At 48.1% G+C, this 16,069-nt stretch overlaps 1 protein-coding gene across 5 annotated transcripts in view; it reads left to right on the top strand.

The window, feature by feature from the left end:
* The window catches only part of TNC (tenascin C), a 72,699-nt gene that overhangs the window by 49,025 nt on the left and 7,605 nt on the right, over positions 1-16,069 (top strand). For 4 of the 5 annotated variants that reach the window (XM_053282607.1, XM_053282603.1, XM_053282605.1 and 1 more), the window contains 8 exons: positions 1,615-1,887; positions 8,436-8,558; positions 8,677-8,820; positions 11,162-11,281; positions 11,488-11,631; positions 12,558-12,688; positions 13,818-13,950; positions 15,656-15,807. In XM_053282607.1, the coding sequence (XP_053138582.1) occupies positions 1,615-1,887; positions 8,436-8,558; positions 8,677-8,820; positions 11,162-11,281; positions 11,488-11,631; positions 12,558-12,688; positions 13,818-13,950; positions 15,656-15,807 (1,220 nt within the window). The remainder of the gene's footprint in view (positions 1-1,614; positions 1,888-8,435; positions 8,559-8,676; positions 8,821-11,161; positions 11,282-11,487; positions 11,632-12,557; positions 12,689-13,817; positions 13,951-15,655; positions 15,808-16,069) is intronic. The other variant, XM_053282606.1, reaches the window with a different exon arrangement.

The following is a 16,069-nucleotide window of genomic DNA, read 5'->3' as shown; positions in this document are numbered from 1 at the left end:
AGCTCAGTATTGTCTTCACAGACTGGCAGCGGCTTCTCCAAGGTTGCAGGCAGGAGTCTCTCTCAGCCCTATCTTGGAGATGCTGCCAGGGAGGGAACTTGGAACTTTCTGCTCTTCCCAGAGCAGCCCCATCCCCTGTGGGTAATTTCTTACAGTACTCACACATGTAGTCTCCCATTCAAATGCAAACCAGGGCAGGCCCTGCTCAGCAAAGGGGACAGTTCATGCTTGCTACCACCAGACCAGTTTGAGGATGGTCAAACCCTATTGTGTGAACCCAGAATTCCACTCGGAGGTACATTGCTTCTGAACGTGGACCATCATAGTCAACAGCTGTGGATAGACCTATCCTCTCCCTGTTGATAGAAGTTCCAGTTGGAAACTTATTTGGATTGGAGTTGCATCCGAGGGTGGATTGAGCCATGGCAGATATGCCGAATCCACCGTTTGTGCAGACATCTTATACCATCATTTGATATAGCGTGCATGGCCACATGTGACTTTACGGGAGATCAGATAATTCCACGCTCCTTGAAAACCACTCTCACCTGTGACATTTTGCTGCTGTGATGCCTCCACTTGGAACTTTCTCACGCATGAGGATAGACGTGCTTGTCTCTGCTCTTTAGTCACTAAAAGACAAAACTCAAGTATAACCTTGTTTTGAAAAGCAAATATAATTTTGTTTTGTGGGTTTTTATTCTGCAGATTGTAGCACAGGGGATGTACCCTCAACAGGTCAGATATTATATATATATATGAACAGTTGGAGATGGCACTTTTATCAGCTCTATTGATAGGGTAGCTAGCTTCTGAGTTACACTCTTCCGCATGAAACACTCTAGCTTCTGGGTCACACAGAATTCTCCCACATTAAGAAACACTCTTAGCATCTCAAAAAACCACTCCTTGATCCAATAAAAGAGTCCTGAAGGTCATCTTGGATCCCCATTGGCTGGTGGGTTAACACAGCAAAACACAGCAAGTGTTTTCTTGCAAATTGGTGCAGCAACAAGTCGGCTCCATCATATCAGGTGGTGAATATCCACAGCATTAATCACACCAGAAGGACATGGAGGGGGGGAGGATATGAGAGAGATGGGGGGGGCAGCTGCTGCTTTGCCGTGAGCTTGGGAAAGGAAGGAGAGGCCAGCAATATGCAGGTGCTGCTGTACAATTTGCTTTGCTTCTGCTTTTCCAAAAAAAAAAAGGTTTGGCAAAAGATGACTCCGATGGAAGACAGAGAATGAAGGAACATCACGCTTACTAGCAGCATGCTTTCATCCTTGCATGGCCGAGGAAGCGGGTGTGTGGAGGGGTGATACACCAGCACTGTTGGAGGGTCCGGGAGGAGTGACCACACTCATGTCTTTGTTCCGGAATGTGTCTTGCTCTTAAACTCTGAATGCCTTTTCCCTCCTTTTGGATAGCAGGCCGGTTCATTTCCACTTCTTCCAACCTCTGGCCGGACCGCTCACAGCATCCTTTCCCCTCCCGATTGGTGGCTGATTCCCCTCCATGTTGGGCTTCTTCTTCTTCTTTCCAAAAGGGAAATTAAAGCCTCTTTGTTTTGTTTCACCCCCTCTTGTTTTTGTTGTCTTCTTCCCATTTCAGAAGCAGAACCCGAAGTAGACAACCTTTTGGTTTCAGACGCGACCCCGGAGGGCTTCCGTCTGTCTTGGACGGCAGACGACGGAGCCTTTGACAGTTTTGTTCTTAAAATCAGGGATACCAACAGGCTGGCAGACCCCCTGGAGCTCATTATCCCAGGGCATGAACGCACCCACGATATAACAGGGCTGAAGGAGGGTACTGAATATTATATTGACCTCTCTGGAATTACCAGTGGACGGCGTTCCCAGCCGGTAAACGCAGTTGCTAGAACAGGTATTGTTTCAAACACAATGAGAACGAGAAAAGCATGGTGTGTGTGTGTGTGTGTGTGTGTGTGTGTGTGTGTGCACGCGCAATGTGTGTATTTACCTTTCACAGCTATCTTCATTTAATAATTTAGAGTTCTGTCCACCAGCAACTTCTCCCGGGCATGCTCCACTGATGAAGAACAATCCAGCTGTCCCTGTTGGTTAGGCACAGTTCCTATTTCCTTTCCCTGTTGCTGATAAGCCACTGGCTGATTTTGTGCCTTTGGAGGACAGCTTTGTTGAATGTCATCCGCGTGGGACTCTAAAAAGTGCCTCTTTGCTCAGTCAGCAGGAGTTTAACTCTGCAGTGGGGATTCTCTGTTCCGCGGGGGAGAACAACTGGCCCTATCCATCCCCAGCACAGCATCCCTCCCTGTGGCTGTTGCTGAGGTCTACCTTTTGTTTGTTTTCAGACTGTGACCTCTTTGAAACAGAGAGCCATCTTCCGGCTCACTTGTGGCACACAGATTGGCAACCATCTCTGCTTACTGGGCCAAGAGGCACTTTCTCAAGTGGGGATTCTCTTCTGTTTAGTAGGAGGAGAGCAACTGGCCCTATCCTGCCCCCGCACAGCATCCCTCCAGGGGTTGTTGCTGGGGGTCTATAATTATGTTTCTTTATAGACTTTGAGGACTTTAGTGGGACAGGGAACCATCTTATTTATTTCCGTATTTTCTTATGTAAATCACTTTGAGAACTTTTGCTGGGAAAGTGGCATATAAATAGTAGTAGTAGGTAGTAGTAGTAGTTGTTGTTGTTCTTGTTGCCACGCTTCAGGCGTCCTTCACTGGATCTCCGGGGGCGAGAAAACAAATGCATCTTTTCACTTGCACACAAGCATGTACATGCATTGTCCCCTTAGCTAAGCAGGGTCCACCCTGGTTACATATGAATGGGAGACTAGAAGTGTGAGCACGGTAAGATATTCCCCTCAGGGGACAGAGCCACCCGGGGAAGTGCAGAAAGTTTCAAGTTCCCTCCCTGGCAGCATCTCCAAGACAGGGCTGAGAGAGACTCCTGCCTGCAACTTTGGAGAAGCCACTGCCAGTCTGTGAAGACAATACTGAGCTAAATAACATAGGAACATAGGAAGCTGCCATATACCAAGTCAGACCATTGGTCTATCTAGCTCAAGCTTGTCTTCACAGACTGGCAGCAGCTTCTCCAAGGTTGCAGGCAGGAATCTCTCTCTCTCAGCCCTGTCTTGGAGATGCTGCCAGGGAGGGAACTTGGAACTTTCTGCTCTTCCCAGAGCGGCTCCATCCCCTGAGGGGAACATCTTCCAGTGCTCAGACATCAAGTCTCCCATTCATATGCAATCAGGGTGGACCCTGCTTAGCTAAGGGGACAAGTCATACTTGCTACCACAAGACCTATGTTCCTATGAATTTGTACACCACCCACTACTGAAGTCTGTAGGCAGTTTACATGTTCCATGTATAGTCCAAAAGTAGTGTCACATCACAAGGACAAACATCGAAATTTCCCCCATCTATCTTTCACCCAAAGTTGCAGACCCAGACACTGGGTGAATATCTGCTAACCCTATGTGGACCGAGTCACACCACAAGGACAGCTGTTTGAGATTAACCTTCCTTGTTAAAACAGCCTTTCCCCTCTTCCATCGACTCATACGGAATTTATGGGAAGCCACTGCTGATCATTATACTGTAAATGCACCTTCTTCACTACCACTGCCGTCAATGTTGGCTTCTTAGCCCTTTTTCGGAAGATTTAGGAGTCCCAGCGCTACTCACTGAAATAAGTTGAGAATAGGAAAAAAGCCTATTAAAACTCCCTAGCGAAAAGCTCAGAGATAGGCAGCTCATATCGTCCCAGGGAGTTGGTGGCTTTCACAATGCCAGAGAGAAATGTAATTAGCTTTTGATTTAGTGCCTTCTGGCCCCTTACGACTTTTTATAGCTCTCCTCTCCTTTGATGGTAAAGATGTGTGTGGTTTTTGCAAAGCCATGGAGGGATTTGGTTGCATCTTTTCTCATAAAAGCCACTGCGAAGGTTACCACCACCACTGTGGAAGCACTAAAGAGGATAGAAAAGAATGGAGGAAAAGGAGATGGATGGGGAAGGAAGGAAGGAAGGAAGGAAGGAAGGAAGGAAGGAAGGAAGGAAGGAAAATGAGATGGATGGGAAGGGAGGGAGGAAGGAAGTGACCCTATTCACACATTATGTCCAATGCACATACAATCTGTTTACAGTGTACACACATACAGATTTGTATACATGTGAAGTTATTCATACATTGTGCTGAATGCACCTACAGAAGTATACTTCCTATCTGTACATGCATTTGAGAGGGAATGTAGCCAGGTTCACTTTTTAAATGAATGAATGTCGAGCCATTTGCAGGAACGCATGTGCACATGCGCAGATGCCTGAATGCACATGCACATAATGTCTGAATGGGGCTACAAAAAGAAGGAGATGCAGAAAGGAGAAAATGCCATCGTGTTTTGGCTTATGAATCCATGCAGATGCCTCCCCCTCTTCCACCCTCTCTGGCATCTAAGGTGGAGAGTCAGGTTGCAGCTCTTAGGGTTGTGCTGCTTTGGAAGATGGAGGTTCCACTCTGGTCTCCCATGGCTGAAAGCTGTGGAGAGACACAGTTGGTTGAACTAATCCTTTATAAGAACGTTAAGGAGAGCCCTGTGGGATCACACCACGAGTCAACCTAGTGCAGTATCCCAGTGCCCCCAGTGACCAGGCCTATCAGATGGGAAGCCCACCAATAAGGTATGAAGCACCAGCCCGCCTTTCTTCTTCAATGCTGGTATTCTGAGGCATGAAGCTTCTGAAGATGGAGGTATCATTTATTTAGCCAGTACAGCTAAAAGCCATTAAAAAAAACTAGGATAGGATATCTAGAACATTGGATATCTAGCACAAGATGGATATCATTGGGTATCTGGAACAAGGATAGGCTATCTAGAACATTGGGTTCCAAAATCCTTTAATATGACCTTGATCATTACACTTGCCTGCCAACCCTCAACACCCCAGCCCCACCCACCAGGCGAGTATCAGAGTGGAAATTTTAAAAACCTCCACCATGTTTTCAAGCTTTACCCTTGGAAATGTGCCGTTGCTTGACATATCAACAGAAGAATGTGCCCCAATCCAAACGATGTTTATGTGGAAATGGGCTGGATCTTGTAACCTTAGTCTTTAGCTCTTGCTGATAAATGTTGAGGTAATATCTGCGGGGGGGGGGGGCTGGTCTTGGGGTAGTGAACATGAATTGCCCCCTTTGCTAAGCAGTGTCTGCCTTGGCTTGCATTTGGATGGGAGACTTCATGTGAGTGCTGTAAGATATTCCCCTTGGAGGATGGGGCCATAGCTCAGTGGAAGAGCATCTGTGTGCAGAAGGTCCCAGGTTCAATCCCTGGCAGCATCTCCAAGTAGGGCTGGGAGAGACTCCAGCCTGAATCCTTGGAGAGCTGCTGCCAATGCTTTTCATTCAAAGTTTATTACGGTCTATGACCAGCACAACAAGGGGGGCGGGGGGAATACAATCAAAATATAAATAATTAAAACAAAAAACAAGTCAACAGTCTAACCCATCAACAATATTATAACTGAAAGGTTATAGAGTAGCACTAGGACTGTTAATTAAAAACTGGCGCACTCTTCGAGCTGCTGCACAAAAGCCCGCCACTTTCCCAGTAATGGCAGGTATGCTGTCCTCAAGCAGGAAAGCCACTTGTTGGCTAGGTGGGAAACGAGCCAACAGTGGAGATATGAGTTCCAAACGCAAGTCCCTATAAAAGGAGCAATAAAGCAAAACATGTTCGATTGTTTCAACTTCCCCATCACCACAGGGGCACAGACGCTCCGCATAAGGAGTCCCACTGTAGCGACCTTCAAGGACAGCAGAGGGAAGGCATCTACATCTGGCCTGTGTGAAAGCCAACCTAGATCTGGGGATGTCTAATAGTTGCAGATAAGATAAAGGAGCAACAAGGCTGCTGCCAATCAGTGTAGACAACACTGAGCTAGATGGACCAAGGGTCGGACTCAGTAGAAGGCAGCTTCTTGTATTTCTAATAGCATTATTGTTAACCTCGGTAATCATTATTGTTAGCAAATGCCTTGGCATAATTTTATGAAAGGCAGAATATAAATCTAAAATAAATAAACCAGGAGAAGGAGAAGCCCCAAACCCCAAATGCAACATCCCTCATAACTGGAAATGTGGAGCAAATTACAGATTAGAAGCATACCAATTTGGATTTTACAAATTAGAAAGATACACATTTGGTAGTTTAGAAGCAAACTTAAGTTTACCTCATTTTTTCCTTTGGCTGAGCTGTAACTGGCACCTCTCCACAGATGCTTTTAATGTGGTCTGCTTCTGGTATTTGTCCCTCATTTGCTAATGGACATCTCTTGTGTGGTCTGTTTATTTATTTTTTAACATTTTTTTTTAAACCCAAATTGTGTTCCTTGCAACTGACAAAAGAAATCCCACTTAGGATGGAAAGGCTAAATATAAACTTTGGAGTGCCAGTTTTCTCTGGACGCTGGAGCGTGCTTCTGCATTCCCCAATAATTCAATATGCCAAAATAAGTTGGGACCATGGCGAAAATTTCACTTAAGAACGAGTAAAATGAACAGCTTGGTTAGGCCTGTTTGTTTATCGTTCTCTGCATTGTGCGTAGAGACATTTAAACAATAACGTGCGTGCAGCACATATACAGAATTAGCAGGCGGACATCAGTTGCTTTTAGCGTATGGGACCGGATCCTGACTTTCATCAGTGGGATTTTGCTTATGACATGGGGATTATCCCCCTTCCCCCTGCATTTGAATACATGATCATGATTAATTGCATTTATAGTTCACCCTTCCTCAAAAGAATTCGAGGGTACATAGTTCTTCCATCATAGGAACATAGGAAGCTGCCTCCTACCGAGTCAGACCGTTGGTCTATCTAGCTCAGTATTGTCTACACGGACTGGCAGCGGCTTCTCCAAGGTTGCAGGCAGGAGTCTCTCCCAGCCCTATCCTGGAGATGACTTGAACCGGGGACCGTCAGCATGCAACGCAGATGCTCTACCACTGAGCTTTAACACTTCCCCAAAGGACATATTAAGATACCGAGTCAGACCCTTGGTCCATCTAGCTCAGGACTGTCTACACTGACTGGCAGCAGCTCTCCAGTTTCAGATGAGGATTTTTCCCAGTCCTACCAGAAGACTCCGAGATCCTGAGCATTGAACCTGGGACCTTCTGCACGCAAAGCAGAGCTTCTGGCACTGCGCTCATAAGAGCAGGTCTGCTGGATCAGGCCCAAGGCGGTCCATCTTGTACAGCATCCTGTTTCACACAATGGCCCACCAGATGCCTCGGAGAAGCCCACAGGCAAGAGGGATGTGCATGCCCTCTCTCCTGCTGTTGCTCCCCTGCAACTGGGATTGGGAGGCATCATGCCTCTGAGACTGGAGGTGGCCTGTGGCCACCAGGCTAGTAGCCGTTGATAGCCCTGTCCTCCATAACTGTGTCTAAGCCCCTTTTAAAGCCATCCAAGCTAGTGGCCATCACCCCATCCCACTGAACTAGGCTCCCGCCCCCCAAGGGGAATCTCTGACAGCGCTCGTGTTCAGTCACCCATCCAAATGCAAATCAAGGTGTACCCTGCTTAGCAAAGGGAACAATTCATGCCCGCTACCACACGACCTGGCTCTCTGCCTCTGTTTTGTATTCACAGCCATGTGTGGTAGGTAGGCTGGGCCGAGAGACAGTGACTGGCGAGTGAGAGACTATCACTGAGTGGGGGGAATTTGAAGTTATTGGCTATGGTCAAGGTCAAGGTCAAGTCGGTGTCGACTCCTGGCGCCCACAGAGCCCTGTGGTTTTCTTTGGTAAAATACAGGAGGGGTTGACCATTGCCTCCTCCCGCGCAGTATGAGATGATTTTTTGTCCCAGAGCTCCAGTGCACGCATGGAGTTCCCCCAGTGGCCTCCCCTTTCCTGTCAAGGGTGGGCGCTGTTTCACTTATGCGTGTATGTGAAGAATGGTATCCTCTGCAGAAATGCAGGTTCCACCCTCCCGATGCAAGAGCTCCATGTAAGCATCAGAGCATAAAGGGAGCTCTGCATCGGGGTGGCGCCATCTAGTGTCAAGAATAATGAAGGGTGTACTTTGGGGTTTGCTGTGTCTGCATTTGCTTTGCCTTGTTTTGTCTGCTAGCTGAGGAAGGCTTAGCATTTGAGAATTAAGATGTTGGTGTGTGGTGTGTGGGATAAGGTAGACTGCCAGAGTACTGTCGAAAATCAAAAGCTTGACCATAAGGGGGACAGTTCTGAATCGGCAACAAAAGCCTTTGTGAGATGGAACTTTCCATTCCCGTCAAACACTGGACCAAAATATTTATTTTAGTGTTGGCTCCTGGACTGGAATTCAGAGACCCAGTGTTTCTTTCCAAGCCACGTGGCTTATGAAACCACGTGTTAACTCCTTCTCTCTCCTTCTCCTTGTGTTCCTCCTTGGCTAGTGATGGGATCTCCCAAGGAAATCACTTTCTCCGATATCACCGAAAACTCAGCCCTGGTCAGCTGGACAGCCCCACGGACACGTGTGGATAGCTTCCGGATTTCCTACGTCCCAGTTACAGGAGGTGAGAGAGAAGGCGGGAGCGGGTAATGTCCCAAAACAAGTCGGAAAGGTTATTAGCATGCTTCTCGTTTTTTACGTGGCTTCTGGTTCCTGACCCTAGCACATCTGGCTCATTCCAGGTACCCCCAGTACTACGACCGTGGATGGAAGCAAGAGAAGGGCCAAACTGGTAAAGCTGATCCCTGGCGTAGAGTATATCGTCAGCATCATCTCTGTCAAGGGCTTCGAAGAAAGCGAGCCCGTTTCTGGCTCTCTGACCACAGGTAAGTCCAAGGGGCAGATTTTCTTCCCGGCTGGGTGGGTTTTCAGAGAGAAGCTAAACCATGGGAAAGTTCCATCAGTGCTCAACTTGGCTGGCTGACTTGGGTCCTTTAAAGGCAGCTGTTCAGGGAACATCGACATCCCCCAACGGAACCACTTTCCAACTGGTGGTGGGTGGGATGGGCCATTTTGCTTCCTCGCCGTTTCACTCTTAGATGCTACATAACAGCTGTCTTGTGGTAGCCAGCATGACTTGTCCCCTTAGCTCAGCAGGGTCCACCCTGGTTGCATGTGAATAGGAGACATGATGTGTGAGCTCTGTAAGATCTTCCCCTCAGGGGATGGAGCTGCTCTGGGAAGAGCATCTAGGCTCCACACACCCTCCCTGGCAGCATCTACAAGATAGGGCCGGGAGAGACGCCTGCCTGCAACCTTGGAGAATCCACTGCCCATCTGGGTAGACAATACTGAGCTAGATAGACCAAGGGTCTGATTCATTATATGGCAGCTTCCTATGTTCCTAACATGGTGGGTGGGGAGATCTCACAGAAGCTATAGAGTGACCTCTAGAGGGAGCTGTCCCAACATAAGAGCATGGCCAGCGGCCACCCACTTGACAGCCCACAAAAGAGGCCTTTCCAGAGATTGATGGAAGGTCATCCCTGATGCTTTAGTGCCTTCTGTTCAGTCCTTTTTCCCAGCACCAGTTCTGAGTTTTCTCCAAGAAGTTGACAGGAATGGGAATGGAGAGGGAAAGAAAGAGGTCAGTGCGGAAAGACGGATGACACCCAGTCTCTCAGCCAATGGCCTCTCATCACACTGGCATAGAACCAGTTTTGCTGTCTCTCGGCCTTTTCAAAACTCCTCATCTATAATGTCTGCCCATTCCCATGGAGATAATAATTTGCCCTTGATTTCAGAGGGAGGGTCGACTATGCTTTATCTTTTATATTACCACAACATAATCTGTTCAGCCAAGAAAGAAAGTGCAGGCCTATTTCTTTTAGGACTGAGCCAAAATACTAAGATGGATGGATGGATGGATAGATAGATAGATAGATAGATTTATCCTTTATTATGGTCATCGACCAGATAAACAATAATCATACCGTTTGTGGCAGACAATAAGAATCTACATCAAAGTAAGCCTCTCTTTGAAAATACTCGGTTCATTCTCACGATTATTTTTAGGATAGTTGAAGACTCCTAGGCTGTGCATGCTTCCGTTTTGTGATCGTCACTACGAATTTCAATCAATCAGTTATGCTAGTCTATGACCAGAATAAAGATTGATTGATTGATCAATCAATCAGTCAATCAATTTATTTGATTAGCCACAGCCATAACAAAGATATTTGACTTTAAAAAACAGGTAGCTAAAACGACGACATAAAAAAAAATTGCAGGACACTCAACAGCAGAAACGTTGACTCAGAATAACTGAGAGCAATTGGACTGTATCAGCTTGCCACATCCTTAGATGGCAGAAATGAAAAAGCTGACGACTTTCCTTGTATTTCCTGCTGCTCACTGAGCAAAGAGGCGCCTTTTAAAAGTGGTTATTCTCTTTATTTAACAACAAATCAACAACATAAAAGATCTGAAATAATAGTATATAAAACAAAAGGAGAGATCCTAACAATACAACCCAAAACAACAAAACCCACTAAATATGTGAATATAAATTATATTGAAAGTAAAACAATCAAATGTATATAGTGATCTGAATAAATACAAGATATGAATATAATGTCCTAACCAAACATCTACAGCAATATATATGTAGGAACAATAGGACAGTATAATATCGAGAACTATGGGGAACACAACAGCTTTCTGGTAATGTACGCTGTTTTGAGATGCTTTTTCAAGTGTCCAAAAATGTTCAGTTATTCTTTGATAAATATCAGCAGCATTGTCTTTCAATTTTCATATTGGATGATGAATACTTCTCAATGGGAATCCATCCATCTTTCCCCATCATATGTCCATTCCACAAAATACCCACATTCACCCATAAATGTGTTAATACTGATCTTTATTGAGCAGGGGGTGAGCAACTGGCCCTATCCAACCCCAGCACAGCATCCCTCCAGGGGCTGTTGCTGGTGTCTGCCTTATGTTTCTTTTTTAGATGCTGAGGCCTTTGGGGGACAGGGATCCATCGTTATTTATACCTATGTCAACCACTTTGGGAACTTTTGTTGAAAAGCGGTATATAAATATTCATCATGTTCATAATGTAGAGCCCGGTATTGGTTAATTAAAAATGTGCATAGAGCTCCAAAGATCTCCCAAGTAGCCAGCCTCACAATGATATTCCCTCTCTCCTCACCCACGCAGCTTTGGACAGCCCGTCAGGTCTGGTGGCCGTGAACATCACGGATTCGGAGGCACTGGCGATCTGGCAGCCAGCAATTGCTGCAGTGGACGACTACGTGATTTCCTACCTTGCTGAGGGCGGTATGTTGAGATGGATCTGGAAGAGATGGAATTCTGGCTGCCTTCGGCATCAAAACAGAGCCTTCTCTAGATGCATTGGCACAGCCATGGATAGAAACAAGGGATGCTTCCCAAACGGAGTGTCTCCATAGCCCACATAAGAAATGCCCCTAAGAATGCCGAGTTGCTCATGAGAAGCACTAATTGCGATTTTCTTTGTTGCCCAGATTCAGAGGTAACGCAGAGCGTCTCGGGCAACACTGTGGAATACGACCTCTTCGGCCTCCGTCCTGCGACTGAATATACACTCAAGATCTATGCTGTTAAGGGACCACAGAGAAGCACGGCTATCACCACTAAATTCACTACAGGTATCCTCAGGTTTTGTCCAATCTCAGGTTTCTGATCAAGTGATGTCGTGAGGCTAGAAAAGGTCTCCTCAGCAAAATGAGGTTTCTTAGGAGGAATACGCCTTGGCAAGACTGAGTCCCCAGGGGAGAAGCTTCCCTGGTCTTGTGGTAGCAGGCATGACTTGTCCCCTTAGCTAAGCAGGGTCTGCCCTGGTTGCATTTGAATGGGAGACTTGATGTGTGAGCACTGGAAGAGATTTCCCTTCTTAGGGGATGGAGCCACTCTGGGAAGAGCAGAAGGTTCCAAGTTCCCTCCCTGGCAGCATCTCCAAGATCGGGCTGAGAAAGACTCCTGCCTGCAACCTGGGAGAAGCTGCTGCCAGTCTGTGTAGACAATACTGAGTGAGATAGACCTGACTCAGTATATGGCAGCTTCCTATGTCCCTATCCGTATGTACCACACCCCGGCTTCCTGGCCCCCATCCCCTTCCTCTCTGCTTGGGCCTACATGAACCTTTCCCCTTGATTCCCTTTTTTCACATGCAGCAGCCCTTGTTTACACAACAAACCCTTTCCCAACCCGACCACACCCTGGTCAGTCTTCTGTTTGGGAAAATGCTGCTTGGTTGTGTGTGGGGTGCCTGGAGGGCATGATCCCTGGATGATCACCAGAACAGAAAAGGCAGAGAAATAGAAGTGAATTTGGCCTACTTTACAGGGAGGCACTGTATCCAAGTGGCCGCAGACATGGCTTGGGGGTATAAAGCCTCAGGTGGGATCTCTAATACCTCCAGCTGAAAGGTAGCAAGTCGGAGACTCCGGACTCCTCCAAGCAATGAGAGCAGAGCGTATAAGCCAGATGGGCCAGTGGTCTGACTCGATCTAAGCTTCATGTCCTGATGTGGCTCCATATCCCACCTATCCATTTCATTCTGTCTTCCTCCTAGGCCTCGATGCTCCAAGGGACCTGACCGCCAGCGACATTCAATTTGAAACGGCACTCTTGACATGGAGGGCCCCCCGTGCCTCTGTCACCGGTTACCTGCTGATCTACGAATCTGTGGATGGCAAGGTCAAGGTGAGCGTCAAGGTGGACTAGGAGAGCTAGTGGCAGCAAGCACAAATGGTCCCCTTGGCTAAGCAGGGTCTGTCCTGGTTGCATTTGAATGGGAGACCATGTGTGAGCACTGTGAAATATTCTGCTTCGGGGATGCGGGTGTTCTGGGAAGAGCATCTCGGTCCCAAGTTCCCTCCCTGGCAGCATCTCCAAGGTAGGGCTGAGTGAGACTCCTGCCCGCAACCTTGGAGAAGCCACTGCCAGTCTGGGTAGACAATACTGAGTAAGACAGACCAAGGGTCTGACTCAGTATACGGCAGCTTCCTATGTCTTGTACGGCCAGTATCCAGCTCTTTACCCACAGACAGCTATAAAGCGTAATCTCTTGGGGGTAACAATAGGAGGAGGAAATGGTTGGGACTGTGTGTGTTTTGGGATTCGGCACAAGCATAGCCATGGCTGAGCTGCAGGCTCTCTATGGAGAGCTTGCAACTCAAAACCTGGAGGGTAAGGACAGGCAAACTCTCCCCCCTAAATCACCCTTTGACTCGCTCCTTTTTAAAAGGGTTGCTTCATCCAGGAGAAACGCCAACATGTTTCCCCACCCAAGACCATCCCTTCCTACCCCTGGAAATTGCAGAACTGTCTCTACTTCTGCAGTGTGCAGATATGGGGTGGGGGGGGAGTGCTGTCCAGTCCTTGTCTGCTTGTGTTCCAGACGGACTTCCAGAGAGGCGATAAGATTTGCCGTCAGAAACAGCCTTCCTCTATCCAGCCTAGCTATGTTAGGGGGATGCTCCAAGAGGGAAAACGACTGTTGCTTAATTTTTGATGGGCTTCAGACATGCCACTGCACTGAGTGCATGTTTCAGCCACGATAACGTCCGCCCCGATCTTGCTTTTACGCTACCCCACTTGATCCCATGAAACTTTCATTCCAGACAGCCGCGCCGATACCCCAAACGGGCAGCCGTGTGGGGAGAACCGAGCAGCCACAGCAATTGTCCTCATCAATCATTGAAGCTGTTTGCTTAAAGTAGCATGAATGATTCATCCGGGGGCATTCCAGTGTGTAAAAAATGTAAGAGCTTTCCATTCGATGTGGTCCTCCAACCAAAAGTGGTCCTCCATTATTGATTCCCCCCCGCAGGAAGTCATCTTGGGACCGCAGTCGACTTCCTACAGTTTGTCGGAGCTGAGCCCCTCGACACAGTACACGGTGAAGTTGCAGGCGCTGAATCGGGACTTGAAAAGCCGGATCATCCAAACCATTTTCACCACAAGTAAGAGATAGGCACAAGGTCAGAGCAGAGGCACGCTCCCCCCTGGACTTCCAGGCGTAGGTCCAGGGCCTCCACACCCCCTGGGCCCCCCCTAATCCTCTTTAGTCTGTCTCTCCTCTCCTTGTTCTCTTTCATCTCCCTTTGATGATACCCTTTCCTTCTCCTGTGTGGCATATTCTGGTGCAGAAAGTAGTGCATTCAGCTAATTGGTGGCAGGATTGTCAATGCAAAAGGTGGTATCTAAAGATCAGTAAAGTAAATAAAGTGTGCTGTCAAGTCGATTTCGACTTCTGGCACCCACAGGGCCCTGTGGTTTTCTTTGGGCCTCCTCCCGTGCAGTATGAGATGATGCCTTTCAGCATCTTCCTCTATCGCTGCTGCCCAATATAGTAGCAGCAGAGATTCAAACCGACAACCTTCTGCTTGTTAGTCAAGCATTTCCACACTTCGCCACTTAAGGTGGATCAGTAGGATGAGCATATTCCTTTCCCTGAGCATATTGTGGTATTTAAAATATTGTGTGTGACATGGGGTGTGTGCGGTGTGTGCGGGTGCATGTGTGTGTGTGCGTGGGTAGGGAGATGATGCTTATCTTGCGGCAGAGGAGGGGGCCGCCCCCAAAAGGCCTTTAGGTCCAGGCTCCAAAATTACTTAGGTGCACCTCTGGGTCAGAGTGTTGTAGATGGCGATTCAAATGCAAACAGCAATGGCCAAGACCATAATGCCCTTAAATAAATCTCTCTCTCTCTCTCTGTATGTATATGTATATGTAGATAGATAGATAGATAGACAGATAGATAGATAGATATACCAACCTCCCCAAAAATGGCTCAGGCAGTACTTGGAATACAGTCAACAATTCTGAATGCCCTGCCTTTGGAGAAGAGTGCTGGAGACCCCGGTTTGCATGCAGAAGGCCCAAGGTTCAATCCCTGGCGGTGTCTCCACTTTGGGAAAGACCCCCTTCGGAAATCCTGGAGAGGCGCTGCCTGTCAGTGCAGGAAACACAGAGCTAGACAGACCAAGGGCTTGACTCAGTAGAAGGCAGCTTCTGACATCCACACACTTGAGAAGGGCCAGGAGCTGAGTAACAGAGCGCCTGCTTGGCACGCAGAAGATCCCTGGCAGCATCTCCGGAGGGGAGGATGGGAAAGACTCCTCCCTCCCTCCCTCCCTGAAACTCTGCAGTGCTGCTGCCGGTCAGTGTAGGCTTCATATGTGAAGCCAGGCTTGTAGTACAACAGCAGAGGGCCTGTTTTCATGCACGCAGGTCCAATCCCTGGCAGCCTGTCTGGGTGATTCAACAACTGCTGGAGTAGCACAGGTTTGGAACCCCGATCTATGAGCTCTCTGGGTAGAGAACACGGTACGATTCAAACGATACATCTGAGTTGGCTCCACCCACCCACCCTACGCGCCCCCTCCACCCATGCCCCCACCCAGCCATGAGTATGCCCCACTCCCTCGCATTCCTGGATTCCCTCTCCAAGTGGGTAGGGACTCCGGGAAGGGGAGTGGGCATGCCTGCTCAGTATCGCCCGAATCGTCCCCTGTTCGCTCGCCACACTGGGCATGCAGGGATCTGATCTGCTAATATGGCTGTATGAGCCAAAGGCAACACGGGATGTAACAAAATGGGAGCGATGAGGTTTCTAGGTAGCCGTGGGTTTCTCCATCACTGATTCTCTGCTGACTCTCTGCACAGCCGGACTCCTGTATCCGTACCCCAGAGACTGCTCCCAGGCCCTGCTGAATGGAGAAACGGCGTCAGGCCTCTACACCATTTATCTCAACGGCAACCAGTCCCAGCCCATCAAGGTCTACTGTGACATGAGCTCCGACGGAGGCGGGTGGATTGTGAGTATCTAATGAGAGAGGCCGCTTCAGCAAGGAGGACACGCCCACTGCCTCGCCTCCCTCCCCGGAAATGAATGGGAAGGCCATTCTGTTGGCCCTCTTCCTTGAAATGAGTGAGAGGCCCATTCCCCCAGCTTCCGCCAGTGCTAGCAGAGCCAAGAGGCACTTTCCAAAGCAGGAGTCTCTTCTCTTTTGCACTGGGGGAGCAACTGGCCCTGTCCACCCCCAGCACAGCATCCTTGCTGTGGATGTTGCTGTTGTC

This window comes from Hemicordylus capensis, chromosome 17 (genome assembly GCF_027244095.1).
Source record: "Hemicordylus capensis ecotype Gifberg chromosome 17, rHemCap1.1.pri, whole genome shotgun sequence".
NCBI classification, from domain to species: Eukaryota; Metazoa; Chordata; class Lepidosauria; order Squamata; family Cordylidae; genus Hemicordylus; species Hemicordylus capensis.
The sequence above is the reverse complement of the archived record's forward strand: the minus strand, read 5'-3'. Positions and strand labels throughout refer to the sequence as shown.